This window comes from Mesoplodon bidens (assembly GCF_964165515.1).
Source record: "Mesoplodon bidens genome assembly, chromosome: 1".
NCBI classification, from domain to species: Eukaryota; Metazoa; Chordata; class Mammalia; order Artiodactyla; family Ziphiidae; genus Mesoplodon; species Mesoplodon bidens.
The window spans coordinates 168534708-168561988 of NC_138176.1; the positions used below are offsets into that span (position 1 = coordinate 168534708).

At 54.3% G+C, this 27281-nt stretch overlaps 3 protein-coding genes across 17 annotated transcripts in view; 2 read left to right on the forward strand and 1 right to left on the reverse strand.

The window, feature by feature from the left end:
- CAMK2G (calcium/calmodulin dependent protein kinase II gamma) overlaps nucleotides 1-2395 on the forward strand; it is a 55641-nt gene extending 53246 nt beyond the window's left edge. For all 11 annotated transcript variants that reach the window (XM_081227505.1, XM_081227512.1, XM_081227508.1 and 8 more), the window contains one exon: nucleotides 387-2395. The gene's annotated coding sequence lies outside the window, so the exon portion shown is untranslated. The remainder of the gene's footprint in view (nucleotides 1-386) is intronic.
- A 397-nt stretch (nucleotides 2396-2792) lies between these two features.
- Nucleotides 2793-11149, forward strand: NDST2 (N-deacetylase and N-sulfotransferase 2). 3 transcript variants are annotated; one of them, XM_081253435.1, is made up of 16 exons: nucleotides 2794-3117; nucleotides 3742-3843; nucleotides 5248-5288; nucleotides 5374-6727; nucleotides 6920-7007; nucleotides 7326-7480; nucleotides 7666-7851; nucleotides 8113-8241; nucleotides 8373-8555; nucleotides 8642-8738; nucleotides 9112-9235; nucleotides 9361-9535; nucleotides 9734-9904; nucleotides 10010-10119; nucleotides 10318-10420; nucleotides 10515-11149. In XM_081253435.1, the coding sequence occupies exons 4-16, from the start codon at nucleotides 5723-5725 to the stop codon at nucleotides 10638-10640; spliced, it is 2652 nt and encodes an 883-aa protein (XP_081109561.1). In that variant the 5' UTR covers nucleotides 2794-3117; nucleotides 3742-3843; nucleotides 5248-5288; nucleotides 5374-5722; the 3' UTR covers nucleotides 10641-11149. The 3 variants fall into 3 exon arrangements, with proteins under 3 accessions (XP_081109562.1, XP_081109561.1, XP_081109560.1); XM_081253434.1 differs by having other exon boundaries at nucleotides 3742-3839; nucleotides 5245-5288; XM_081253436.1 differs by having other exon boundaries at nucleotides 2793-3117; nucleotides 3742-5288; nucleotides 7741-7851.
- A 116-nt stretch (nucleotides 11150-11265) lies between these two features.
- ZSWIM8 (zinc finger SWIM-type containing 8) lies at nucleotides 11266-25543 on the reverse strand. 3 transcript variants are annotated; one of them, XM_081253231.1, is made up of 26 exons: nucleotides 25075-25543; nucleotides 22641-22794; nucleotides 22303-22397; nucleotides 21957-22129; nucleotides 21674-21781; nucleotides 21480-21561; nucleotides 21241-21361; nucleotides 20624-20825; nucleotides 20298-20473; nucleotides 18948-19941; nucleotides 18057-18188; nucleotides 17746-17925; nucleotides 17460-17643; nucleotides 17149-17247; nucleotides 16431-16555; nucleotides 15744-15984; nucleotides 15487-15645; nucleotides 15154-15382; nucleotides 14687-14976; nucleotides 14315-14538; nucleotides 13288-13782; nucleotides 12888-13047; nucleotides 12584-12760; nucleotides 12303-12422; nucleotides 11869-11979; nucleotides 11266-11740 (listed from the first exon to the last, which is right to left on the reverse strand). In XM_081253231.1, exons 1-26 carry the CDS (start codon nucleotides 25280-25282, stop codon nucleotides 11280-11282), a joined length of 5700 nt encoding a protein of 1899 aa, XP_081109357.1. In that variant the 5' UTR covers nucleotides 25283-25543; the 3' UTR covers nucleotides 11266-11279. The 3 variants fall into 3 exon arrangements, with proteins under 3 accessions (XP_081109357.1, XP_081109356.1, XP_081109355.1); XM_081253230.1 differs by having other exon boundaries at nucleotides 11402-11740; nucleotides 11869-12047; XM_081253229.1 differs by having other exon boundaries at nucleotides 11402-11740; nucleotides 11869-12047; nucleotides 12864-13047.
- Between the last annotated feature and the right edge of the window lie 1738 nt (nucleotides 25544-27281).

Sequence of the window (27281 nt, forward strand, 5' to 3'; positions counted from 1 at the left end):
CTGTCAATAGGAAAGAAGGAGGAACTTCCCTGGTGGTCCAGTGGTTAAGACTCCACCCTTCCACTGCAGAGGGCGCGAGTTTGATCCCTGGTTAGGGAACTAAGATTCCACATGCCTGCAGTGCAGCCCCCCCAAAAAAAAAAAAAAAAAAAGGAGTGGTGCCTACCTCCTTTGTTGTTGTGAGGATTAAATAATATACTTGTAAGTAAAGCACTTAGTAAGCGCTCAGCAAATGTGAGGCAGTGTTATGTTTAAATACTAGCTTCTCCCCCATCCTCCACCCTCTCAGGCAGAATTGACCACGTATGTAGTGTGTTTAAGTCTCTGGAACTCCTCTGTGTGGGTATTGTCCTCTGTTCTGTTACCATGTCTGTTCTGTTTGACAGGGGCATAAGGAGATCCCAGCCGGAGGTCAAACCTTCGCAGCCAGTGGCTCTGGAGGGCCTGAGTGACAGCGGCAGTCCTGTTCGTTTGAGGTTTAAAACAATTAAATTACAAAGCGGCAGCAGCCAATGCACGCCCCTGCATGCAGCCCTCCCGCCCGCCCTTCGTGTCTGTCTCTGCTGTACCGAGGTGTTTTTTACATTTAAGAAAAGAAGATCGTTTTAAAAAAAAAAATGGGATCCATACCGTGATGCGTTTTAAAACCACCAATAGCCCTTGGGCTAGCAAGAAGGCAGGAGTTTGTGTGATGCCCATCCTGGCACAAGCAATGGGCTCACCTACCAGCCCTGAAGAGGTGAGCTCAGCCTCTGGCCTCCATGGACTCAGGGGACCAGGCAAGAACTCTGACAGAACTTTGGGGGCTGTGTTGTGATTACAGCCCCTGAGGTGGCCTACCTGCCCCAGGTCTAGGAATGGACGTCTTCAGAATTTGTATACACGCCTAGAATGAGGCTGATGAAGAACATCATGGCCAACAGATCTACTTGGGAGAGAACGCGGAGCTCCCAGCCTGCCGTGGAGGCAGCTGAGAAACAGTGGCCTCAGGACTGAGAAGCAGGGCCCGGACATTGCTGTACTGTACCATTTAGTATAGACGGGAAGAGAATTGGTGCTGCAGAAGTGTGTCCGCTACAAAGCTGATGAGAAACCTCGTGTTAGTCTGACATGCACTCACTGACTCATCCATTTCTATAGGATGCACAATGCACGTGGGCCCTGCTATTGAGGCCCAATCCTTGCAGCTGGGAAGTGGGAGGGGTTGCCGCTTTGCTTCGTGTTTGTTTTCTTATAACAGCAAGGAGAGAGCCGGGCCTTGGTCTGGGCTCCCCCTGCTGCCTTTGGCAGTTCTGTTCCCGTGCTGATTTGGGCCATCTTTGTCTTGCCTTTTCATGCTGGTGGTCCCTGTGCTGACCCTCATCTGGGCCTGGGCCCTCTGCCAAGTGCCCCTGTGGGATGGGAAGAGTGAGGCGGCGGGATTGAGTGGTGGTTGTTTCTATGCATTCAGGCTGCCCTCGGGGCTGCCTCCCTTCTTACTCTTCCCTTGCTGCACGCCCATCTCTTTTCCTGTCTTTGAGATTGACCTGACTACTCGGGCAAGAAGAGGTATCCTCTACAAAGAGACCTCTTTACTGACCAACTGAAGTATAGACTTAACTGCTGGACAATCTGCATGGGCATCACCCTGTCTCTCACCTGCATGTACCCAAAAGAGATGTCCAGAGCCAAGGCTCCTACATTCATTGTCCCTCTCTGTGCTCAAGGAGTTCCATTCCAGGAGGGAAAAATTTATACTCTAAGCAGATAGCAGAGAAGATAATGGAGGAGCAATTGGTCATGGCCTTGGTTTCCCCCAAAACAACTGTGCAGACCTGTCTGCACAAATGTCTGCACTATTGGGGGATAGATGGGTAGGCCCCAGCTCCCTGGACTGCCTTAAGGAGGCACAGGAGCTGGGAGAAGAGGCAAAGCTACAGGTTTACCTTGGAGCCATCTGAGAAGAGAGCAGACTCACAGGTGCTGGTGCTTGGATTTAGCCAGGCTCCTCGGAGCACCTCCTGCATGCCCCAGCCCCTGGGCCCTAACCCTTTTCTGCCCTGCAGCCTGCAGTACCAGCACGCAGACACCTTCACCACAGGGTTTGGTTTTGCTGGCTTGAAGACAAATGGTCTTAGAGTTCATTAAGACCCATAGCTTCATATGGCTGCTCCAGCCCCACTTCTTAGCATTCTTAATCTTCTGGGGCTAATGTCAGCATCTATAGACAATAGACTATTAAAAAAAATCACCTTTTAAACAGGAAATGAGAAGGCATTTGATGCAGAATTTTTGCATGATGACATAGAAATAATTTAAAAATAGTGTTTGTTCTGAATGTTGGTAGACCCTTCATAGCTTTGTTACAATGAAACCTTGAAGATATTTAATAAAATAACCTTTAAACACTCCATTGTGTTACTGCTGTTGGAGGCTTATGGCCAGAGGCTTAGATTTAACAGCTTGGGTTACAAGGCTTCAGGTGGAGAGAGGTACCTTCTCCCACCCCTTTTGGGCCCATTTTAGAATAAGACTTCCTCGTAATCACCAGCCTCCAATTAGTCCCCCGGGCTGCTGAGGCGGGTTTGGAGCAGGGGGCGGGGAAGAACTCGGGCCCTTAGCGGGTGAGCTCTGAGTCTCGCCCCGCCCCCGGGCCCCGCCCGCGTCCAGGACAGCCCTCCCGCCCCTCAGTGGGCCGGCCCGGCTCCCCCTCCGCCGGGCCGAGTGGAAGAGCCCACACCCTCGGCCCGCCCCGGCTCCGGGAGCCTCGGCGCCGACGCTAGGCGGACCGTGCCACTGCGCTGGGAGGAGGGGGGCGCCTCTGCCGGGACGCTCGGAGCCCGCCGTCTATGAGGCTGCGGCTCGGCCGCGCGCTGCGGAACACCGTTCGGCGGCCCGGCACCTCGGCCGCGCGGCTGCCCGGCCCGGAGGCGGGGGGGGACCCGAAGTGGAGCCGCGAGCGGCTGCGCGCCGCCTCCCCCCGCTGGGAGCGGTGGTTGGGCCCGGCTGCGGCAGAGCGTTCGCTCGGAGATGGCGGAGCCGCCGCGACGCAGCCCGAGGCCCCGAGAGCAGGGAAGCCGGGCAGCCCCGGGACGTGGCGGAGCCCGGGGACAGCGGGGACGCCGCCCAGTCCGCCGGGTGAGCCGCCCTTGAGGGGACCCCCGCTCAGAGTGTGGCCCCCAGCTACGGTCCCCGCAGTTCTCCCCTCACAGACTTCCCTCAGTGTGGCCACCGAAACCGCCCTCAGGGGCGTCCCCGGCCGCCCCTCGGGGCGGCCTGCGCTCCCCTCCCCCGTCCCTTCCGCAGGCCGCCCTGGCAATGGCCTCGTTCCCCTCGGCTCGTCCTCTCCGCACGGGGCTCATCCTCCCCTCGGGGCTCCCCCCAGCCCGACGCCCGCCCCGATGTCGCCTCAGACTCCTCCACGCGCCCCTTGCCCCATTCCCTTTAATGCTCCACGCCCGACTCTCTCCATACCCACCTGTAAGCCCATTTTCCCACCAGCAGGGCCCTCCATCCGCGACCCCCGTGTGCCAGCCCCCCACGCCCGTGTCGCTGCTCGGTCCCCCTCCTCCCGCTGCATCTGCACTGCCGGTCTCCCAGCGCGGGGCCCACACCCCCGCCTTCCCCAGCCCCCTCTCTGTTGCTCTCCTCCTGCTTCCCGCACCTTTAGCCCCCTCCCCGCCGCGGTCCCGTTTCAGCATTTATCCTCCCACCCCAGTACTCCCTCATCACCCCTTCCCTAAATCTTGTTGCTTCTTCTAGGTTCGAAGCTAAAATGCAGTGGTTAAGACCAGGGCTGGAGCCTGACAGGCCTGACGATGAGCCCCATTTCCTCCACTGACTGAGCTGTGTGATCCTGGGCAAGTTACTAAGTTCTCTGGACCTCAAATTAGTCATATGTAAAATGGGAATATTAGTTATCTCTTAGGGCCGGTGTGAGCATTAGATATATGGAAAGCTCTTAGAAGAATGTCTGGCAAAGTGTAAGCCCTCAGTAAATGTTAACTCTTATTCTTGACCTCGTGGGTGATACACCCCCAGTATCTGCTTCCCCACAGTGACTTCTTCTCACTACTGTGTTTGCCCCAAAAAGTTTCCTCTAATTCTTAGGATTCGTGCCTTCCCATCACCATTTTGATCCTTTCCCAGCTCTCTTTTCATGCCGATTAGTTTTACCCAGGCTAAAGCAGAACTATTCTTAAGTTGTCTCTCTCAGTTCTGAAGGACCCCATCTCTGCTTAATCACCCGGAGATGTGTATGTGTATGTGTCGGGGGGTGGGATGTGTGGTAGAGAGAGATCTCCAGCCACTGGCCTTACTTCAAGTGACTAAGGTGGGGAGAGTGACGCTTCTAGAAATAGTCTATCTACTTAAGGAAAAAAGTCTCCGGAATTAGGTCTCCTTAAAACTATTTTCTGATCCGACTGTTCTTACTCCTTCTCTATTATTGATTGGATACTACTTAAGCTCCTGTTGCTCTCTGTCATCCAGCCCCATTCAGTTCGCTCTGTTTTTGTAGCAGGACTCAATCCCTCCTGTCTCTCCAGGCTAGCTCAGGACCCTTCTGAGCTGTTCAGGGGTGAGGGTGTACTACCACCTAGGCTAAGTTAGGAAAGAGAACTGGAGTGGATAGGGAGACAAACTCTGGACTCAGCTCTCTAGCGTTTCTTAGGTGCCAGTGCTGTGGCCTGCTCTGGAGCTACATTGTTATCACCCCTCCTGACACTGGCACAAGTGAGGTAAAGGGGAGGGATGGGTAATTTTTCACAAGCAGTGGAAAAGAGAATCCCCAGGTTCTGGGTTTGGAAGGTCATAGAATGATTAGCTAGCACCATTTCTCTTCCCTCTTGAATTTCCCCACCATAGTGTCCACCTGACTGCAAGTTCGTTAGTGCTGTTAGCCTGTGGTGTTGGGTTTGATAGATGACGAAGATGAACAGACACATGAGTTTCCTCTTATCTGATACTTCGTTGGAGCACGGGACTTCTGGGGCTTTCCGTCCCTTCTTCATAGGTCGAACAGAGCTCCTGCTGGCTGACCAACTGCTCTGACACGGGTTGGGAACTCCTTTCAGAGCAGGTTCATTTTCAGCCTCCTAGGCTGTTTGGCCTCTTGTCGATGGGAAATGTGTTCCCTTCTAGACCTTGGATATACTGCTTCAATTCTGAGCTTAGCTCAGGGAGGAGAATTTAGACAGTATTCTAAGAAAGGGAACAGGCTGTGAAGCTGAAGTATGAGACTCAGATTATGTTGTTCTTCTACAGGAGCTTTTTTTTTTTTGGAGAACAAACCATCCTGTGAGCAGGAGGTAAGAGAAATGGGGTGAAGAGGGGAATGGATTAATGACACAGTTTCAAAGAGAGAAGTAACCCATTGATTTCTCTGTCTTACAGGTAGTGAGGGCAGAGATTGTGAACTTTGCTGACCTCTGATGTGAGGAGCTCAGCCAGGACCAAAGGTGGAGCCTGGCTAGATTTGCATCCTGAAGCCATGGGCCAGTGGGCCATGGTGACCTGAGACCAATGGACTCTGTCCAGTTGCCCCCTGTTGCCCCTTCTACCTCCCCTGTCCTATACTAAGGGGACTTGTTTCTACCTTTTCAGGGAACTGACCCTGCAGGAACCCCTTTCCCCTCTTTTCATATCCTTCTACCCTCCCAAGAGAGCCTCAGCCTATAGAACTCCTCCCTCCCATCCCCTAAGGTGGTCCCCATCCCTGCCGCACACACCACCCCCCCACGCCATGCTCAAGCTGTGGAAGGTGGTACGCCCAGCTCGGCAGCTGGAGCTGCACCGCCTCATACTGCTGCTGATTGCTTTCAGTCTGGGCTCCATGGGCTTCTTGGCTTACTACGTATCCACCAGCCCCAAGGCCAAGGAACCATTGCCCCTGCCCTTGGGAGACTGCAGTAGTGGTGGGGCAGCTGGCCCTGGCCCTGTACGGCCTCCAGTCCCACCCCGGCCCCCCAGGCCGCCAGAGACAGCCCGAACTGAACCCGTGGTCCTTGTGTTTGTGGAGAGCGCATACTCACAGCTGGGGCAGGAGATTGTGGCCATCTTGGAGTCTAGCCGTTTTCGTTATAGCACTGAGCTGGCACCTGGCCGAGGGGACATGCCCACACTCACTGATCATACCCGTGGCCGGTATGTCTTGGTCATCTATGAGAACCTGCTCAAGTATGTCAACCTGGATGCCTGGAGTCGGGAACTGCTAGACCGGTACTGTGTGGAGTATGGTGTGGGCATCATTGGCTTTTTCCGAGCCCATGAGCATAGCTTACTGAGTGCCCAGCTCAAGGGCTTTCCCCTTTTTCTACATTCAAACTTGGGGCTCCAGGACTACCAGGTGAATCCTTCTGCCCCACTACTGCATCTCACACGCCCCAGCCGCCTGGAGCCGGGTCCACTGCCCGGTGATGACTGGACCATCTTCCAATCCAATCATAGCACATATGAACCAGTGCTTCTTGCCAGCCTTCGGCCAGCTGAGCCCCCGGTGCCAGGACCCTTGCCTCGCCGGGCCCGGCTTCCCACTGTGGTACAGGACTTGGGGCTTCACGATGGCATCCAGCGGGTGCTCTTTGGCCATGGCCTCTCCTTCTGGCTTCACAAACTCGTTTTTGTCGATGCTGTTGCGTACCTCACTGGCAAGCGCCTGTGCTTGGACCTTGACCGTTACATCTTGGTAGACATCGATGACATCTTTGTGGGCAAGGAAGGAACCCGCATGAAGGTGGCTGATGTTGAGGTCAGTCTTTCTTTTTCCTGACTCATATCTTTCCTTAGAAGCTGTTTCAAGCTCTGTCCTATCAGACTCCCTTCCTTGATCCTGAGCTTGTCATAGGTACGCTCCCTGCCCTTTCTAGGCAAGAAGAGTGCTACTTCTCATTTTTCTCCTTCTTAGTCTCCTGATTTCTCATGTCCCTGCTACTCTTCCCAGGCTCTGTTGACCACCCAGAACAAACTCAGGACCTTAGTCCCCAACTTCACCTTCAACTTGGGCTTCTCGGGCAAGTTCTACCATACAGGTGAGCTTATCCCCCTGCTCCTTCAGCATGTCAGTCTTCGTTTGATCTGTGCCTTCACTGTCCATGCTCCTGGGCAGACAGGTTGGAGAAAAGGGGCAACGTTTGGGGTCCGAATGCTGTGAGGAGCTAGCAGTGGGTATGAACTTAGGTTAGCATGGGCGGCTGGAGGGCAGGTTGGCAATCAGGAAAATAGACAGTCTTAGGTGGGCAGAGGTCAGCAATGTTGTCCCAAGGATGGAAAGTGGTCAGTGTTGTTACAGAACAAAGGAGGGCACAGGGGCTGACCGGCTGTGGTCAGTGGTCAGTGTGTGGTCATAGGGACAGAGGAGGAGGATGCAGGGGACGACATGCTGCTGAAGCACCGCCAAGAGTTCTGGTGGTTCCCCCACATGTGGAGCCACATGCAGCCACACCTGTTCCACAATCGCTCCGTGCTGGCTGACCAGATGAGGCTCAACAAACAGTTTGCTCTGGTGAGACCCTTGGATCTCTTCCCTGTACTTTCTCCCAAAGATGATGCTTCCTTTTCAACCTTACCCTAATGGGGTACCCTCTCCCTACCCTTTCCATTGTTCTTTCTGTGGAGGCATCCCCACCCTCTTTACCCTCTACTCCCCAAACCTCACCAGGTCCTGGTGAGAGTCTCTGCCATTCCCAGGAGCATGGGATTCCCACGGATCTGGGGTACGCTGTGGCCCCCCACCACTCCGGCGTGTATCCCATCCACACACAGCTCTATGAGGCCTGGAAATCCGTGTGGGGCATCCAGGTGACCAGCACTGAGGAGTATCCCCATCTCCGCCCTGCCCGCTACCGCCGTGGCTTCATTCACAATGGCATTATGGTGAGGGACTCCCAATACAGACTTGAATCAAACTCCCACATTTGGACAGCCTCCAACCTGCATTGTCCAGGTTCATCCATATAACAGGGGGTAGAGAGATGGAAAGTCATGATGCACATAGCAAGAGCTTTGTTGCTGTAACTTCAGACTGAGTCCTCCGCAAACCCAGGGAATCCTAATGCCTCAGGTCTTTTGTCCTTAATCTACTTCTCGTTCTACCTTTCAAATCTCATCTGTCCCTGTTTGTTCTTTTCCCTTCAGGTGCTGCCACGGCAGACGTGTGGCCTCTTCACTCACACGATCTTCTATAATGAGTATCCCGGAGGCTCTCGCGAACTAGACCGGAGCATCCGAGGGGGAGAACTCTTTCTGACAGTGCTGCTTAACCCGGTAAGGTGCCGAGAGGAAAGGCTAGAAGATTGGACAGCCAAAGTGTTTGCATACTGAGACTTTTGCTCACCAAGCCCACTTCTGAAGTGGGGTAGGCTCTCCAAATCTGACATGCAGGCACCCCTTTTCAGATCAGCATTTTTATGACTCATCTGTCTAATTATGGAAATGATCGGCTGGGCCTGTACACCTTTGAGAGTCTGGTGCGCTTTCTCCAGTGCTGGACACGGCTGCGCCTACAGACCCTTCCTCCTGTCCCTCTCGCACAGAAGTACTTTGACCTCTTCCCTCAAGAGCGAAGCCCCCTTTGGCAGGTATAGGTGGAGCTCAGGCTGACCTAGAGACGTGATGGGGGTGGCCATTGAGGAAAAGATTATCTGATTCTTGGCCTCACCTTCAGAATCCCTGTGACGACAAGAGGCACAAAGATATCTGGTCCAAAGAGAAAACCTGTGATCGGCTCCCCAAGTTCCTCATTGTGGGACCCCAGAAGACAGGTGAATCATCCTTAGGCAACTTCTGTTGCCTTGCCTTAAACCCAAAGAATTCTTTGGCCAAGGAACTCTCTTCTCATACCCACCCCTCATTAATCCAGTCCCTTGAGTGATTCTTAACCTGGTTATATATCGGAATCATCTGTTGAGTTTTTTTTTTTTTTTGAAAGACCCACAAGTGATTCTGATGCACAATCAAGGCTGAGAAGTAACATTTTAACCCTTCCCTGGGCCTCTCTCAGGCTTTCCTTTTCTCGCTCTAGTTTGGCCAAACGGTATTTTACCACCCAGAGTGATTATTTTCTCACCTCTTTCAAGCTGATGTTCTTGAGGTGGATTCTCTCCCACAGTGGCCTGGACTTTCTCTCCCATTTAGGGACCACAGCTATTCACTTCTTCCTGAGCCTGCACCCAGCTGTGACTAGCAGTTTCCCGAGCCCCAGCACCTTTGAGGAGATTCAGTTCTTCAGCGGCCCTAATTACCACAAGGGCATTGACTGGTGAGACCTGGAATGCTTCTCAGGACACTCCGTTCCCCTAAAATACCCCATTCCAGCTTCTCCCAGCACAGATGTCTGGCCCCTTCACTCCGAATTCTCTGCCCCTCCTCTCTACTACTTCCTAGGTACATGGATTTCTTCCCTGTCCCTTCTAATGCCAGCACTGATTTCCTGTTTGAAAAAAGTGCCACCTACTTTGACTCAGAGGTTGTACCACGTCGGGGGGCTGCCCTCCTGCCGCGAGCCAAGGTCATCACTGTGCTCACCAACCCTGCTGACAGGGCCTACTCCTGGTACCAGGTGAGCCTGAAGCTAGGCACACATCAGAACTTAAGAGAGGTGGTGACTGCTAGAGAGACAGAAAGGAATGAGGGCAGGGAAAGTAAGCTAGTGCCTTGGGGAGGGGTGCCTAGGCTGTCTGTTCACTAGACCAAGGGCAAGGGCAGAACAATGCTGTCAAGTCACCAACTCCTTGCCTTCCTATTCCTTGTCCTTCAGCATCAGCGAGCACATGGAGACCCAGTTGCTCTGAACTATACCTTCTACCAGGTGATTTCGGCCTCCTCCCACGCCCCTCTGGCACTTCGCTCCCTACAGGACCGTTGTCTTGTCCCTGGCTACTATTCCACCCATCTGCAACGCTGGCTGACGTATTACCCCTCTGGACAGGTACAGTTCCCCAGTAGCCCACATGGGGGTCCCCTTCCGCTCCTTTTCCCTTCAGCCCAGAGGCTTCTAAGGAGTACAGAGGGAACCACATCCCTGTCCCTTTAGCTGCTGATTGTGGATGGGCAAGAACTGCGTACCAACCCAGCGGCCTCAATGGAGAGCATCCAGAAGTTCCTGGGTATCACACCCTTTCTGAACTACACACGGACCCTCAGGTGGGAGAGCATGACCCAGGGGAGGATGACTCGGGGGGAAATGGGGAAGCAGGTTGACCGTGTCTGTTTGGAAGAGCCATGGATTTACCCTGTCTTGCAGGGAGAGACATGTGTCCCTCTGGGCTGGGAGAGGTAGTGTACATTTATGAGGCTTGGATTTCTTTTCTGTCTGTCACCTAATGGCCTCTTGTTGAGCAGGTTTGATGAAGATAAGGGATTCTGGTGCCAGGGACTTGAAGGTGGCAAGACTCGTTGTCTAGGCAAGAGCAAAGGCCGGAAGTACCCAGATATGGACACTGAGGTAAGCAAAGCCAGGGACAGGGTATCCCTTTCCACCTGTAAGCTCTGATTTTGTCCACTCCTTACCATTTCTGACTTCATTTTTCTCCTGTTAGTCCCGCCTTTTTCTTACGGATTTTTTCCGGAACCATAATTTGGAGCTGTCGAAGCTGCTGAGCCGGCTTGGACAGCCAGTGCCCTCATGGCTTCGGGAAGAACTGCAGCATTCCAGTCCGGGCTGATGTATCAGCCTCCCGTACCAGCAAAAGCCCCCTTCTTCCCTAAGGGGCAAGCCCAGAGCAGGGCCCACAAGGGGGATTAGAGTGGCCTGGCCCCGCCCCCTTCTACCTCAGTGGCCTCGAGGCCTGGGATGGCTAAGAAGGCAAGGGCATCCCTTTCCCATAGGTCTGGGGTCTAATAAAGGGGCTTCCCTTGATACCCCACAAGATGGTACTAGGCACCTTTGGCCCATGGTCTTGCAAGGTTGGGGGGAAATGAGGGGGTCCAGGCAGGGTGTAGAGGAACGTATTAATCCAATGCTTTCCCTCTTTATCCCCAGCAGTGTATCTATCTCTAGTGGCCGTGGGAGGGACCCCTTACTGTGGGATCAATGGGATCTACCTGTGGCCCGGCCTCTCTAATGTCATTCACATTGAATGGGGATGAGGTCGGACGGTGGCTCACAGAGCTGAATAGGAGCCCTAGCTGTGGGCTAGAAATGAGTTTAATAAACATCCTTATTTTTCTGTTTTGTCTGCCTCACTGGAATCGGAGAAACCTAGAATAAAGCAAGTATCAAGATTTTCCTCTGCCCCAGTTCAAGGTTCATCCGCACATGGGGGAAAGAAGGGAAAGGCCCAGGCAGACGAGAGTAAAAAACTTTATATATTTATAAATGCCAAATAAATACCAGAGGCCACCCAACGCCCCCTCCCAGACAGGGCTGTCTCCCCCAACCCTAGGCTTCTAGGGTCTGAGACATCTTGGCCCCAAGCTACAGCCCAAGAACAGCTGCCAGTCTGGGCTACCAGGGAACTGAGTGGGGATGATCTGTCCAGCCAAGATTCATTCCCCCTTTGTGAGGTGTCCCCATAGCCACAGGCCTGTGTCCCTGTACAGGGCCCTGGGGGGGCCAGACTCAGGGGGAGAAGGTGGTCATCTCGAGTGAGACCCGCTGCCACAGCTCCTTGGTCTGTTTGCTGCGCTTGAGATTCTGCAGGATGTCGTTGAACTGCATCATGCCCATGGGTGTCAGGCAGAAGGCGCTGCGAGCACTGCGGATCGCGTTCACAAAGTCGTCGTAGTCGGCAGGGGTCAGGTGAATCAAGCGGTGGTGGATGTACTGGAAGACGTGGGGAGGATAAGCCACTAAGCACAGAACCAGGCCCCTCGGTCCTGGCGTGCTGGGTGATCTGTTCCCTGCCTGCCCAGGAGGTGTTCCACCCTGCTCCATACTTCCTGGGTTATCACCTGCATGTATGCCTGCTGGCAGCGCTGCACCAGTTGGTGGAAGGCCGGGGCACGCAGGTGGTTGTGGGCATGAGCGGGGCTCAGCCGCTGCAGCGTCTCCATGACGATCTCCTGCAGCACAAACGGGCTCAGCACCCCCTTGGCTGCCCCCACACAGAACTGGTGCACGTAGTTCACTCCTGGGGGGCAGGGGGAGGGGCATGAGACGGGGGTGGCCACCTCTGCCCTAGGGACCCAACTTTAATCTCTCAGCTCTGGCCTGGCAGAGAGCCTCCCTCCACCCCAGGAGCTGAGGTAGCCCCCCGCCCCTCGCGCACGCACACATACCCGACCAAGGCCTCAACTCTGAGCAAGAGCTAGGAAGGAGGTCTGGGATGGGAAGGTGGGGGGAGCAGGTGAGGGCGGACAATGGTCCTGGGGAGGGGAGGTGTTACCCAGCTTTGCTGCCAGCCCCAGCAACCATTTGACATCATCAGTGTAGGGGGGGGAGCGGGAGAAGTTGTTGGGGTGATCATTGTGTGCCCGGCGACCCAGCATCTCCAGTGCCAGCATCCCTGGGAGAAAAAGGGTGGGCACGTGGTGAGGGTGCGTCCTCCACCCTCTACCTCAGCCTGGTACCTGAACCCACGGTAAACCAATTAAGAGGCATGGTGGGGAGGGGTCACAGAAGAGCCTCTGGCTGCAGGTGGGGGCACAGGAAGGGCCCTCCTCTCACCGACACGGTAGGCGGCGTGCAGGTGGTGTAGGCTGTGCGGGTTGACAGGCTGACTGTGAGTCTCCTCCTCGGGTGGTGGAAAACCCCCGCTCACCAGAGGGCTGGGCTGTGTGGGCAGGGCAGGCAGCGAGGCACCCTGGATGGCCGGAAACGTGGAAGCTGGATGGACACTGCTCACTGAGGGTGGGATGAAAGCCACGTGAGGAACTCAGAGCCCAGAGAGGGACAGAGAGGATTCCCTCCCCCACTCCCCTGCCCGGTGTGCCTCCCCTCCATTCACCTGTTCCCTGTCCCCACAACTCACAGGCCACACTGGTGGGCAGTGGGAGCCCTGGCTCTGTGTGGTAGGGATGTACTGTGATGGGTGCCATGGAAGGGACGGGGAAAGACACAGCAGTGGCGGCAAGTGAGGGGGGAGTCACCGAGTAAGGGTACTGAGCCCCCAGGAATGCAGGGTGCACACCCTAGAGGCGGGAAGAAAAAAAGGAAGATTCCAAATTATATTAGGATGTAGCTCTTTCCCGTTCATCCCACAGCTGGGTATCCTGCATTTCTTATCTTAGTTGGGCTGGGTCCCCGACTCCCGCCACCTCACCAGGACTCTTGGACAGCCCTGTTATCCTCCCAGAGTGCCCCACTCCAACCCCCCGTGAACTCCCAATGTGCTCCCACATGCCCAATCTCCCAGAACACTGCATACTCACCTGTGGGTATGCAGAGCTGGGCACAGGGAAGACGGCAGGCCGGGGCATATGAGGCATGGGGTGGGCGGGGTGAGCTGGGTGGGTGAGGTATTGAGGGCTGCAGGGCAGGTGGGGCTGTAGAGCAGTGTAGGGGTGCAGGCCAGGGGAATGACCATGCCCCAGTCCTGGACCCGGATATAAACTGGACCCCACCGAGATGACTGGCACCACTGTGGCTGCTGTCACTGCTGCTGCCGCCGCCGCCGCCACTGTAACCGGCTCAGTCCCTGGGACCCCCCTGCCCTCAGGCAGCCCCCGCCCAGCCTCCCCAGCTGCCCTGATCCCACTGACACTACAGCTTGTAGCCCCTTCACGGGCTGTGGATGAGCCACCTGCTGTTTGCTCATATAGCCAGAACCACTGGTGAGCAACCTCAAACAACACTTCGGGGTATACGCCCCCACCCTTAGCCGCCTCTTCCACTGCCATGCAGGCCTTCTCCAACATCAGGTTATCCTGGAAGGGAGAGGCAAAGAAGGTTAAGGGGGAAGGGCTTTACTCAGGGACAGTTTTTAGATGACATTCCAATGTCTCCCTCAGAGTTGGCTGGTTCCTGGGGAGGCATCTAAGGTCACGGCCAGGGCCCAGAGTCAGTGTCAGAGCAGTGAATGCTTCACACAATGAACAAATACTTGTTGACCAGCAGAAGTCAAGACCCAGGTTACAGTCCCAGTTCCAAACTAATTTAGCTCCTCCCAGCCAAGTCCCATCATCTCCCTGAGGCCTTCCCTAAGGACTCCATCCTGGCGATCATCTTGGTCCCTAGACTGTAGGCCACATTTCCTTACCTATGAAATACGAATCATCCTGTTCTCAGAGTTGTAAGGTAAAGGATGTAATAGATGTGAAAACACATTACTACGTCAAGTGTCACCATGAGAGGACCAACTGGGTAGTGTGTGAACTCCAGGATATGGGAGTAAGGAGCTGGACCCAACCTCCCTGCCCAGATGCCCCAAAGCAGGTCCGCAATTGCCTGTAAAAATACCTGCTCCTTGCACTGCACCAGGGCCCGCTGGATCTCATTGGGGTTCAACGCATGGGCATGAGGCAGGCAGCTTAGGGCTAGTTCCGCCGCTGCCCTCACCATATTGGAGTCTCGTGCCCGTGATGCCCTGTCAGCCAGGGATGCAACCTCAGGGGGTGTCAGGTGCCCATCCCAGCATTCTACCAGTATAGTCAGGGCTGCGCTGCCAATCTCCATTGCCTGGCCTTCAGGAAAAGGAGAGAAAAGCAGAGTGGGGTTAGCACGGGCGACGGGAATGGCATCTCTCCTATCAGGTCAGTAACTCCACAAGGATATCACTTATCACCGTCAATTAATCCCCTTCCCATACCCAAATCAAGATGCTGGATTTACCTGTAATCCAGGAAACGTGGGAAGAGTAAGTACGTGAGAGCCAGTTGGGAGAAACAAAGTTGTGCAGGCCAAGGGCATAAAGCCCAATCTCGAAGGCGCAAAGGTGCAGGTTACGGTGAGGACCCTGGTGGCCCCCCGAGGAAGATGGATGTGTGAAAATGGAAGTGCTGCTGTTGCCCCCCGCCTTGATCAGCACCGTCTTCGCCAGCTCGAAGTAGAAGTGTGCAGCTGCCTCTGACGGCTGATTGGGTACATGGGGGGCATGACTCTCAGGACGGCGGCCCTTGTACCTGAAGGGGCAATGGGGTAGGGACAGGGATTGGGGTTTCTCTGAGGTGGGTGTCCAGGTAGGTTGGAAAAGACCAGGGTAAGCGAGGATGCTGACGGAGACAAGAGTTGGATTACACTAGGGATGTGGCTCTCGGGGTGGGCCAGGTCAGAAGACAAGGGTGTTTCTTCCCACTGACCTGCCAACTTCAACTGTCTTCGCCCGGGCCCCTCCACTGGCACTGGCCCGGCGACTTCCGCTGGAGGACGAGGAGCCAAGGGAGTCTGAGGAAGAGCTGCTAATGCTGTCACTGTCCTGTCCTCGGCCCCAGGAGGTAGGGGCCCAGCCCCCTCGAAGTGGCCTCCGGCTTAAGGTGGGGGAGCTATCCGACGTCGTTTCAGGGGCACTGCTGTCAATGCTGGCCATGCCTAACCCCCCCAAGACAAGACAGTCTCAGAGGTCAGAAGCTCCAGAATTCAGACTCCAACCTTCAGGAATATCCTTCCCTCCATGTCATCCCACGGGTTGTTACCTGTGTGCTTCTTCTTAGGCCGCCCTGGTGAGCCCCAGCCCCGTCCATTGTAGCCTCCACGGCTGCCAAGTGCCAAGCGGCTGGGAACCTTTCCCTCTGGTCTTGGGGTCAAAGCTGCCTCAGATGGGAGACCCTCACAGGGGGAATGTGGGGAACTCTCTACGTAAGGAAGACAGGACATTGGGATGAGCCTGGGAAAGGGGGGACCAACACAGCTCCATACCACACATCCCCCCTGCCCAGTGCCCCCACCTCACCAGGCACATTCTTCTCTGTGAAGCCCTCAGTGGGGCCTGGCCCAGCCCCTGCCACACTCCCTGGCTGAGCAGGCCCTGCAGAGCCTGAGGTCAGAGGTTGCAGGGCCCCTGGAGCAGATGGGCCCCCATGCTTTGAAGGAGACCTCTGGCTGGCTGTGGCCGGGCGGCTAGATGAGTAGAACGAACTCAGTGTCTGTGGTTTATGCGTCTGGCTCTCTCGGTCCAACAGTTTGTCTAAGATCTGAAAGACAGAGAAGCGGTGACTGGACGCCCTTTATCTCCTGACTTCTATTACTTTTCTTTCTCCTTGAAACAGCTTAATACTTCCTCCTCAGGAAGGCTTCCCCAGTTCTAACCACAGGAGAACCTGCTGGAAGACAGGGGCTGGCTTACATATCTTGGTATCCCCTGTAACATTTACCACAGGACTAAGTATATTGATATTCAATATATATTGAAATTAATGAATGAATGAACAACTTTATGCCCCCTTTCTCTTCTTCCACCCCAAGCCCAAGCATTCCTATAAGAACCACGGGTCTCTCACGTTCTTTATGAGGTGTTCCCAAGATTCCCCCGGTATCTCCTGTAGGCAGAATAGCCCTTCCGTTATACGAGAAACCCCTGAGAAAGGCGATAAAATTTGCGCTCTCTGCCTGTTGAAATCCCAGTACCTCAATCCCTTACCTTTTTGAGTTTGGCCTGGTCGTCTTTGTAAGTGATCATAAGTGCTAGGGCCAGGTCACCCTTCTCCCGACGTGTGCCTTCACACAGCAGGGGATGCTCCGCCTCACTCACTGTTGTCTTCATGCCTGTGAGAAAGAGGCGCTCGTGGGGGCTGTGAGTGGCCGTAACTTGCAAGACAGCCAAGGGTAAACAGGCCAGGGCTCCCCAGCCACCAGCATGTGAAGTGAGTTCTCCTGGTCCAACCCACATTCCCTATGGAAGGTGCCCACTGCCTAATACATCCAGCCTAAGCTCTGGTCTGCTTTTTAAGACAATCATAATTTGGCCTCCTCTATCACCCCAACATATCCATCACTTCAGGGAAGTTGGGCTCCCCACTCTCATGAAGACTCGATTGCCCCTGTGTCTTTATTCACAGTGTTTTGTCCCCCTACCTAGAACTTAACTGATCTTTTAACCCATATTCCATACTCTATCCCCTTCCTAAGGCCTTTCCCTAGAGTCCTGTTTTTCTGTCCTTATAACACCCAACATTCACAGCCCACGTTTTTGCCCTCAATTCTTCAGTCTCGTAGGCACTGTGAGTCATGGCACATCAACGTCATGCTGGCTTTCCCCTTACGATAGAGCCCCTTCAGAAGAGGGCTCATGTCTCATGCACTTCAAGGCCTGGGCCAGGCTTAACTCACAGACGTGCTCAAGACACTGACAGACTCACCCAAGGCAGCAACTGCTGCTTCAAATCCCAGCTCCTCATCCCCAGGCATCTCGTTGTTCCAGTTGCGACTTGGGGGCCGGGAACCCGTGGGAGAAACCACTGGATAAAATTTGGGGTAAGTTAAGCAGACAGAAGTAGCATGGGACAGAATGCAAAGGGAAGAAACCCAAGACACTCATCATTCCAGATCCTTCCATGAAGCTGCCCGATGCTTCTTACACGCGATTCAGAGCCTTGGGCTCTTGGTTTCTCTTTAGAGAAAGCTACCCCTGCCCCAGGTTCCCCACTTTCTGTAGTGTCAGGCATCATACCTGGAGTACAGAGAACATCAAAGATGAAACTGGCCAACATGAGAGGCAAAACAGGCCGATAATCACAGAGTGTCCCCTCCCGAAGCTCCTCTGCCCGGCAGCGCACGGTACTCATCTCACTCGGACCCAGAGGAATCTTCTTGAGCAGGGTGGCCACCTCAGACTCCTGATATGCCAGCTTCACCTGAGGGCATAGGGAGGAACTAAGACCTCAATCACCCCAATGGAGATCAAGGTGTGAGTCTCTGAGGAGATGGCAGTGCAAGGTTCAGACAGAACTTCTGACCTCCAAGGCCTTGGTGGAAGCTGGGGGCCGCTGTAGCTCCAAGGCAAACATGCCCACTCGGAAGGCCAGGTTGTGGTGCTCTGGGCGCTCACTTAGCACTGTTAACAGGAAGGCCGCCTTGGTCAGGGTGTTGGTAGCCACCCAGGTCTGACGGCTTGTAGACACCTTGTTCTTCTTGCCCTAAAGAGGGAAGCACAAGGAGGCAGGCAGATGAGTCTGACTCGCCTTGGTGGAGGGAGGAGACTCTAGCCTGGGGTGGGGCGTGGGAGAGGGTTATGGGTAACTGGGGAGGGAGGGGGGCTCTCTCTCACCTTGGCAGGGGGCGGCTCTACCTTGAGGTCAGGTGGGTTGGCTAGCAGGTCCTGGGCAAGCTCCACGGTGAGGCGGGAGGCCTCACTGCTATAGCCGTGCGCATGCAAGGCCTCAGCACAGGCAAATAATATCTGGAAAGAGGACATGGGCACCAAACATGTTGCAGGACACCATACTCACTCATGCAGCAAATATCCCATGAGCACTTGCTATACACTGGGCCCTGTGCTAGTCCTGGGTATACCACAGAGACTCACAGCCCATTAGAGAAACAGACACATGAACACACGAACAGGTGTGAAGCTGGCTACTACTGGGAAAGGTCCAGAGGGGAGCAGATAGGCAGGATACCTCAGTGGGACTTGGGGCAGAGGGGCAGTCTCAGGGAAGACCTCCTAGAGGACATGATCTCTAAGATCTCTGAGGGCTGAAGAAGGAACAGGGGCTAACCAGGTAAGATGAGGGAAGAATATTCCAGACAGAAAGGCCAATCCGTACAAAACTATGGATGTAAGAGAGAGCATGGCAAGCTACGGGAACGGCTCAACTGAGTGTAGTATAACTGACATAGTAGCTAGATGAGGCTGGAGAAGCAGGCAAAGTTCAGAACAAGTGAAGCCTCATGGGTCATGCCAAGGACCTTCATCTTCACCCTAAGGGTAATGGGAAACCACTGAAGAGTTTTAAGCAGCAGAGTGACAAAATTATACACTCCAGGAAGATCAACATGGAGAGAAGAGAATGGACTGCAGGCAGCGAGGCCAGTTAGGAGCCTGCTGCAGGATTCTAACAGTCACACAACAGTCCTGTCACTCGCAACCAGAGGCAGGTGGTCCCTCTCCCAGCTATGGCTAAGAGGCACCCTCAGAGTCCCCTCCAAGCCCCCTCACCTCCATGCGGCTCTCCTGTTCCAGTGGCTTCAGTCCGGCAAACAGGTCGTGTTCCTCCCCAGCCCCGCCCTCAGCCTTCTCTTCCTCGCCCCCAGCGCCATCCTGGGCATTCAGATAATACGCCTGGTAGTCATCCTCCTCCTCTCCAACCGCAGGGGCTGCCTCTTTGGTTTTAGGGAGCCCATTGCCACTCTCATCTGTGGAAGCGAGGTCATCCCGGGTACAGAGCTCCCTGGGCAGTAGGCCAGGGGGGCCAGCAGAGGCTGTGGAAGGCTCAGGCCCTTCTGAGAAGTACACGCCACCATCTTCTTCATAAGTATCTGGAGGTTCAGGAAGGAAGGTAGAAGGGCCTCGGGAGCCACCAGGGTGAGGGCAGGGTGGTGGGCTCTCCGGGAATCCACCAAAGGTGCTGGCCTCTGCACCCAGGGCCAGGCTGCTATCATCCAGGCTCATCTCAGCCAGGTCCGGCTCCAGGGAGCTGTCTTCACTGCTCAGCCGTCGCTTGCTCCCGCTGCCTGCTGAGCCCTTGCCCCCACTGCCAGCCCCCCCCAATGCTTTGGCTTTGCCCCCACCTGGACCCATCTTATGCAGAGCCTTATCTCCCCCCTCGGCCGAGAGGCGGCGGGGACCCCGCTGCGACGAGAGGACCCCCTCACCCAATCCCTTGCGCTTGGCCCCAGGCTCCTTGGGCCGCACAGCTGGCTCGGCAGGAAGAGGGCGGGGCCGCTCCCGGGATTCTTCCAGGCCCCCAGATCGGGAGGCACCTGGCCGAGGGGGCAGGGCTCGGGCCCAGCACAGGGCCAGCTTCCTGTCAGTGGCACTGTAGGTGACACCGGGAAGGGGGTAGGCCTCTTCCCAGTTGAAGTAGCAGGCCTCCACCGCTGGCCGGAAGCCAGGGAAGAGCCGCTCCAGGGTCTTCTTGTGCTGTCCCCGCTTCACGTTCTCAATCACCTTCAGCTGCCACTGGCGCAGCTGCACACACAGCTCCCGGCGCCTGTGGGAACAAAGCAGGGGCCTACACTGCGCTGAGCAGGGACGGGAGGAAACGGGGAGATGGTATTCCCCGGAAGCGGGGCACAGGGAAGGACCCCAGGAAGTGCTTCTTGAGCCAGCCCCATAGACATCGCTCGAATACTCAGGGATTTGGGAAAGTGGGTTATTTAGAGGAGGGATGGAAGAAAGCTTCTCAGGAAAAGAACTCATAAATCACTGGAAACCCTAATGCTCAGCACCTCCCACTTCCCTAGGACTAGAAAAATGGTACGTGTGTCTGTGTACGGGAGATGAGGGCTCGGTCTGTCCAGGGCTGGCCCCATCTCCCGGCGGCGGTGAGCCTTGGGGGAGACTCACCGCTGGGGGCTGAGCGCAGGGTCCAGCACAGCCAGCCTCCACAGTGTGACCATCTCGTCACACATGCTAGCGCACGCGTGGGCCGCCACCTCTGACTGCCCGTTGCTGCGGCCTGTGTGCCCACTGGCGCTGCTGTGTGAGGCTGAGGTGCGCACGCTGTACCACCAGCCTGTTATCTGGAAACAAAGAGGGCTCTGAGATGAACCTAACAACTTAGAGGAAGACAGAGGAGCCCCACGCAGTGTCCCTGTCAGCAAGAGGGGAGTGCGGTTAAGGGAGGGAGAGCATGCGCCAGCACGGGCCTCCCCGGCTCTGCGGGATTTTACCTGTTCGTAGGTGAGGCACTGGTCGGTGAGGATTTCCAACAAGGGGGCAGCATTGCTGTCCCTCCGCTTGAACATCTCCCGCACGATGCTAAGCAAGTTCCAGACTCCCTCTGGCTCGCGGCCCCTCAGTGGGCGCAGCAGACATGCCCATTCAGCAGCGGCCGGAGGCTCCGTGGAAGACAGATACATGGAGTTCACATCACTGTGAAAGTCGCAGAGTGGAAAATGATGACCCTAAGATGGGGCTGAATAAAGCAGGTGAAAGAGCAACAGGACTTTGACACAAAAGGGGTCAAAATACAGAGTACAGGGGGAAAAGTATGACCCAGACAAAAATTCTTAATCGCCCTCTGCCTCAGTTTCCCAATCGCTGAAAGGAAGCAAAATGACTCCTGCTCTACCTAAGGACAGACCACTCTGTGACTACATAAAATTATCATCACCCACTGATTTCACTAGTGACATGTTGTATGCGCCAGGCAGTGTACCGGTCGGCGGGCGGGGCGGGGGGGGGGGGGAGTGGGGGAGGTAGGCATTGCTAAAACAAAGAAACTGTCCATGGCCCGAGGGATGCGCCCCTCCCACCACAGACACAGGCATGAAGAGATCCTGTTTACCTGAACACCACAGGGGAGGGGCCACAGAACTTGTGCAGTGTCTTCTTGATGTTGTCAGTGAGTGTTGATTCATCCAAATACCAAGTACTCTGATCGGAGGCAGAGGGCCCTGCTGTGGGGTCTGGGGGTGACAAGCAGTCAGTCACCTAGAGGTAGGAGCCTGGATTCGCCTTCAGTAAGTGGCGCTCTGCACCCCCAAGCTTGCTTTCTTCCTGCTGCCCTTCTTTCTCACCACTCACCCGGGGCTCCACATACTGTATTGATGGCTGTTGACTGGGAGGAGAGGAGTTCATCCAGGAGACGCTGGGCTGTGGGCAGGATCTGAGGGGGAAAGGGACACAAAGGCAGAAGTGACCCAAGGAGGCCTGGGCCTAACAGGAAGGCCGATGTGGAGCCCTGGACTAGTCAGAGAGGGTGTGTCAACCTCCCTCACCTGCTGAGGGAGCTCACTGATGAGGTACTGAGCAAACTTCTGCAGCTGGTCCCTCTGCAGCCGAGACAGGGACTCTGACACTGGGGCCCGCAGGCAGACTGCAGAAGCCTGAAGGGAACACCGAGAGAAAAGACACAATCTGGGAAAAGGCTTGCTGACATCGGAGCTGGGGACAGAGAGGCAGAGTAGGGGAGGAGAGGGGGCTCACATTGTGGCCAGGCATGCAGCAGAGAAGGGGGGGTGGAGCGGAGAATAGGGCCAGGATAAATTGGGAGGGCCTCACGTTGTGGATGCGGAAGAGACAGAGTGCCACGACGTGGGTGCACCATTTGGCCCCAGCCCCACAGGTGCAGCTGCAGGAAGTGACCCGGCAGCGGTCAAACATCACAGCCACGTTGTAGGCCCCTTTGGGGGGGACCATCTGAGGTGGCACCACTGTAGCACTCAGGTGGAACCCTGGGGAGAAACATCGGTATGGTCAGGGAGAGCCACCAAGACACAGGTCTCTGCCCTTGACCCTGGCCCTGCAGTTCTTCAGACAACCCGCTCCAGCTTCTTGCACTAGTTCCTTAATTCTTAACACAGGGGGTGGGAGGAGCAGGAAGTGCCAATTGGTGAGGGGCCCTTACCAATCTGCAGGGGGTCCTTCACAGCCCTCATGCGGAATAGCTGATCCCCTCGCTGGAACTCATCTGCACTGCCGTTGGCCAGGCAGGAATACAGTCTGGGAGTGAAGAAGACATGGCCGCAATGCAGCAAATACCCTTCCACAGACCCTGTCAGAGACCACCATGCCCCAGGCACTATCCCCAGTGTCACACCGTGCTGGGGAAAATCCCAGGTACTCCCTGCCCCGGCTGCCTCCTTACCGCAGCCCCAAGTATGGTGCCCTTTGTTCCGTGGGAAGCCCAGCGCACGGTGTGCAACATCAGGACCCCGCTCCCCACCGTCAATCCTTTAGCCTCACCGAATATCCTCTTCATTCTCAGGGAAGCTCCAAAAAGCAATTCGGAGTTGGAGCTGCTCAGGCACCGGGGGGTAAACTTTCTCCACCACTTCAAATGGGATATGAAATGCCACCTGTTTTGCTGACAGCTCCACCAGTGGGATCACCAGTCCATCTTTGGAGACAAAGGTTGAGGTAAGGGGAAACAAAAAGGGCCATGATTACTTGGCACCGATGCCAATGCCACATCTTGATGCGCCCCCCACCCCCGCCTTCACTATGAAGAAAAGAGGACATCTGGATGAAAAACCAAGGGACCCTCCTGTCAGGATACACTAACCTTTAAGACTCCATCTGGGGAAGGGGAGCTAAACAATCCCTAGCCTACAGCCTGCTAGAAGATACCAGGGATATCCCAGAAACTCCTAGCCAAACAGGTGTCCCAGGATCCTAGCAAGTAATGAGTCTCACCTGGCTTGGCATCTAATTTCCCATATACCTAGCACTTGAGATTCATATTACATTGTGTATATATCTCCCCTGGCATTCGCTTCTCTAATTGCTTCTTTTTTTTACTGTCCCTTTCTTTTTTACTATCCCTTTTTTTTTTTTTTTAAACTATCCCTCTAAATGACTCCATGCCTCCATCTAAGGAGGGAAGATAGGCCAGAGCCCGGAAGAGTTAAGAGAGGGACCTCCAGAAGCAAGAAGAGAGTCTGCACTTTCTTTGGCACACCTGAGACCTGGCTTCCCACAGTGGATGCCCTGGGGTGTGGGTTGGGGGTGGAGAGGTTACCCCAAGGGAACCTGGCTGCCACTCCTGGACTCGCCTGGAGTAAGATGGAGCTACCATTCAAAGTTTCCCACACTGTTTTAATCAAAAAGCAGTGAAACGCAACAGACTGCATATCTCACCAAATTACTAGTCAGATTAAAAGACATATAGGGGCTTCCCTGGTGGCGCGGTGGCTGAGAGTCCGCCTGCCGATGCAGGGGACATGTGTTTGTGCCCTGGTCTGGGAAGATCCCACATGCCGCGGAGCGGCTGGGCCCGTGAGCCATGGCCGCTGGGCCTGCGTGTCCGGAGCCTGTGCTCCGCAACGGGAGAGGCCACAACAGTGAGAGGCCCGCGTACCACAAAAACAAAAACAAACAAAAAACAACAACAAAAGACATATAGAAAATCATGGTGCTGAAAGGAACCTTTCTAAAAAAAAAGTCAGTCTTCTTATTTTATAAATGAGCAACTGAAAAAGGGTAGGGTTGGCGGGGGAGGGGGGGAATGCTATGCTTTCCTAGATTTTAACCTGTTCATAAAGATACCAATATGCTGAAAACCTTCACCACCATCTTCAGTTACTTCCCTCAAAGTGAGGGAGCTCTAAGCCTACCCACACATGCAAATATGAAAGAAGCAGAGAGCCCATAGAAGACCCATAGTGAAACTACCTATGATGTGTGTGTGTGTACAGGGCATATGCTGGCTCTCCAAATGAAGGTAAATATTACCACTCCTAAACAGTGACACATGTAAATTTCTCTCTGTCCCTAAGGGGTGCTGGAAATCTCTCCAGGGCCGTTTGGAAAACAGGACCTTAGAATGTCCAGAATAGAATCACAAATTAAACCCCTCAACTGGTGAAAAAAGTCCACTTCCAATGAAGCTCAAACTGTGCCTTGAGGAAGGCAAGGAAAGAATGTGGTGAGTCCTGAGTCTGCGGGGCTTCTGTTATCACTCTCTTCTCCATCCTCTTTAACAAAAGCAAAATTCTTCACAGCACTCATCAGAAAGACCCAAGGATGAAAGAAACTCAAGTGAAAAGCAAGAAGAGTGTTTCACGAGACTCGAAAGTCAAGTACCCACACTCTTCCCCAGGCCCCAGATGAAGGAAATCTAAGGCTTTAGTACAGTGGTCCCAGGCTTGGCTTCTGACAGATGTTCAATATGGCCAGGAACCAAGTCTCTGATCTAAACCTATGTGACATCCCCTCTCGTAGGCCAGTTAACCTCCACTTTGCTCTGGGTGGAATCCCTTCTTGGTGCAGCGGTGATCAGAGATCATCACCTTGAATCAAGAAGCTCCCAATACACTTTGCAATGGGGTGACACACCTCAAGTGGTCACTTCTTCACAATCCACCCCCTACCCACATTCTTTTCTATTTTCTGGCCTGCTTTAGGCTGAACTCGGTAAGTACTCCCAAGTCAAAGAGGGAATTCTCCTTTACCCCATCTCTTACGGCAAATGAACGACAGAAGATCTACTTTCTGTCTTTAATCCTATCCAACCCAGAATTTCCCAGCCATCAGAGAAGGCAGCCCCAGGAAGACCGGAAAAGCGAGTCCTGAACAGCTCCCGAGCAGGGACAGCTTGGGACAGCTCCCGAGCAGGGACAGCTCTCGAGCAAGGCCGGAGCAGGGCCTGCCCGCTCCACTCCTTCCAGCTCACCCTCACCTCGCATTCTGGTACCTCCACTGCCACCTCCGCCACCGCCGCCAGTGGGGGAATTGGGCCCCGCTGACTGTTTGCGCCATCCCCGCCAGTTCTGGCAGAGGCTCTCGGCCTCGGAGATGAAAGAACAGAGCGAATCCTCCTCAAAGCGGTCCGAATCCTCGAAAGAGAAGCGCTCTCCGTCCTCCCACTCCGCGAACATCAGCTCCATGGGGCCCGCACCCCCCGGGGCCGGGTCCCCCCCCGCGGATCCGGGGCCTGGGCCGCCGGCCGGGGGCTGTGGGGAGGCCCGGGGCCTGAGGGGCGAGCCGGGGCTGGGGGTGGCCGGGGCGCTCAGGGCGGCCGTGCCGGGCGAGGATCTCAGGCCTGGGAGAGACACGGGACGGGGCCTTGCCCAACTGCGAGGTGTGAACGGGGATCGTGGCCAGTCTCCGAGATTCAAGGCCCGGACGAAGCGCTCGGAAGCCGGGGCCTCTTGGCGGCTGTGGTGCCGCCTCCCCCATCAGCTGATCTGAACTTCCGGCCGCGCCGGCCACCACCACTTCCGCCCTCGCGCGCCCAGGAACCCGAGCCGGTACGCGCGGATATAAGGAACCTGTTTAATTGCTACGTTTCCTGCTTTTTTTTCTCGAGCCCACCCCCAGATACCGTAAGAGGAAGCCAACCCCCAAAAGTATACGAAACGACTACAGATCCCAGCAATAACCCGGCGTCCATAATGTCCCGAAGGAATAAGCAGCCGCCACGCATGTCGGGAGTTGTAGGCTGTCAAGAGACAAACACAGGAACCATTGGGTGGAGTTATTGTCCTAACTCCGGATAGGCCCCGGGGCCGCATCACCTTCTGGGAATTGTAGTTCAGAAGCCTGAATTCCAGAAGACTTTTTAATGGGGTTTAATTGGCGAAGCAACAGGAAAAGGCGGCGTTTGATTTCAGGAGATGGTTGCACTGTTTGTCAGGGGGGCCTTTGAGTCCAGGGGCTCCTAGCCTTTTTTTGTGCCATGGGCCGTTTAACAGCCTGGTGAAGCCCCTAGACCCCCTTCTCAGATTGTTTATAAGTAAACAAAATAAAAGAATTACAAAGGAAACCTTTTATGTTGAAATACAATTATCAAAATATTAATAAAACAAATTTGTAACATAGTACTTCTTTATTTATACATTAAATAAGATCCAGCAGCAAGTGTAATAACTACCATAATATTGAAGTTAGTGATGAATTTAAATATTGAGATACTGTGATTTCATATAGGTATTGCTAATAATACTGTGGTTTGTTTCCCACAGCCCTAATTGAAATGCTCAATTTAAGTTGTGGTTAAAGATAAAATTTTTTTCTCATCCATATTCACAGACCTCTTACTGGGAGTCTATTGACTGTAGGTTAAGAACTTCCAAGGCTAGTCCAAAATGCCTAAGCACTGAGCTTCTTCCTAACAGCTTGCAGAACTAGGCAACTACCCAGTGCTCCACCAATGGGGGTATGTGGACTATAGAAAGAGGTAACTGTGGGGGGGTCAAGGAGGCACGGCCCCTTCTTTATCTTAATAATTATCCCACTGGAGCTTTAAAACCCCCAATGATCCCTTTGTACATTTAAAGGGATGTATGTGCTGTAAAGTACACAGAAAAGTTAACTCAGTTATGCCTGGAAGGGCAGAGTACACATAAAATGCTATACAATTGTTCTAATATCAGGAGGTCACAAAAGTAAATGCCTTCAGCAGCTAGGCAGATAACTTAATGAGAAGTGAACAGGTGATACACAAGATAATTGCCAATTAAGTCTGCCTCATCATTTGGGAGAGTACTGTGGCCAGATCCCTGGAGAATGGAGACAAACGATAGTCAGCTCTACCTGATTAATCTTTATTTCCATGTGGGAATAAGAAACTATGGTTGCCAGATCTTTTGATTTTTTTAAGAAAAGCTAAAAAGTGGGCTTTTTATGACATTTTTCCTATTTTTGAATGTGGCCAGCTAATTTAAAAACAAAATTTTAACTGTGTGGGCCAAATAAAATTCATCTGCAGTACCTTTGGGTCATCAGTTTGTGAACTTCTGATTATTCCCGCAGCACCCTGCAGGGGTTATGCACAAAATAGATAGTCGCTAAATACTTACAGATGATGGCAAAAAACTGCATATAGACAGACTCCAACATCCTTAATGAATCCAAAGGCAAGGGCATTAAATGGTATACAGGACT